Consider the following 1,537-nt stretch of genomic DNA (forward strand, 5'->3'; position numbering starts at 1 on the left):
ATATATATACACTTATATATACATATATATATATATATATGTGTGTGTGTATATATGTATGTATATATACATATACATATACATGTACGCATACATATACATATACATATACATGTATTCATTCATTACGTTGTTTTTGTAAACTATGGTTATGCGTTGTATTAGGGCCAAGTAGTTGCATCGCTGATGAAGCCGTGACCGTGCGTTAATATAAATGTCAGGGCTGTGTAGTTGTTAGCTGAATGCGTTTGTTTTTGTGTAAATGGTACTGCTTTGTCTGCACCTGCAAAGCCTATAGCTCTAGAGCCACGCACATACTTCTCTAGCAGCGTGTCTGAACGAATACGTAGGTTGTTACATTGACGCAACTCTACGGACACCGGTAGTATGTAGACACCAATGAGTCGTATGTCATTGACCTCTAGTCTCGGTGCTCAATGTACTAAGAATACGGCCCAAGCCACAATACTATAACTCCTACGAATCTCAATACGATATCTCTCCAACAGATGCTGTGCGGTACGTAACGGTTGCTGGTACGGAATGCCCCTGTGGGGGTACGCATGTGAAGTCGTCAGCGGAGATCGGTGGTGTAGAGGCCTACAGCGTCAAGACAAAGAAGGGTATGACCAAAGTATACTACAAGATGAGTTAGAAGGTTTATATACTGCCAGATGAGTTAGAGGGTAGATATACTACCAGTTGACATGGAAGGTTGATACACTACCAGAAGAGTTAGAGGGTAAATATACTACCAGATGACATGGAAGGTTAGTATACCACCAGATGACTTAGGTTTATATTCTAACTGATCACTTGGAAGGTTAATAGACTACCAGATGACAGAAGGTTCATATACTACCAGTTGTCGTAGAAGGTTTACATACTACCTGATTATTCGGAAGGTTAACATACTGCCAGATAACCTAATGGGTCAATAATGCGCACCTGGATGCGGCTGTAGCATTAACAGTAGTACAGTCCAGTTTGCCACTTGTGCGGTATCTCATCGCCCCACCGAATTCATAAGTCGTTGGCAACGCGGCCGACAGAGTCACGAGCCTTAATGAGATAACTACCGAATGAAATAAACTAAAAATAGAATGAGATTCAACGCTCATGATTGTACAAGTGCGAAGGTGCTGGGTCTCCGCTCAGTGAGATTTAGAGTATTGGGTTATAGACGCTATAGATAGTCGCCGTTGTGATGAAAGTTTGTATTTGGAGAGCCTAGGCACCGCCGAGTGGCGCAATCAACGTACATACGATTTCAGAGGTCGTTCTGGTCTGTGCATGCTTAGTTGGGAACCTCCCGTCACCTGAGTCTGTATGCCACGACAAAGGATATTCTTATTACAGCACGAAAGGGATGTCAAGGCTAATGACGTGGCCCTCTGAACAATTAATACACAGTACAATTCTTATGGACTGTGAAAGCTGAAGAGAGGCCACTACGGTACAAACATGCACAACAAAATAGACTGGTATGCTACATGACTCTATGTCGCAAAATATCAACTTAGAATAGTGGTGCTTC

The 1,537-nt window shown here is 42.2% G+C and overlaps 1 protein-coding gene across 1 annotated transcript; it reads left to right on the forward strand.

The window, feature by feature from the left end:
- Positions 1-509: 509 nt before the first annotated feature.
- SARC_15895 (hypothetical protein) lies at positions 510-655 on the forward strand (the record flags this gene model as incomplete). Its single annotated transcript, XM_014289992.1, has 1 exon — positions 510-655. A coding segment is annotated over one exon (146 nt), but the record flags the coding sequence as incomplete, so codon positions are not given.
- Between the last annotated feature and the right edge of the window lie 882 nt (positions 656-1,537).

The sequence above is a fragment of the Sphaeroforma arctica genome, assembly GCF_001186125.1.
Source record: "Sphaeroforma arctica JP610 unplaced genomic scaffold supercont1.6941, whole genome shotgun sequence".
Lineage (NCBI taxonomy): Eukaryota > Ichthyosporea > Ichthyophonida > Sphaeroforma > Sphaeroforma arctica.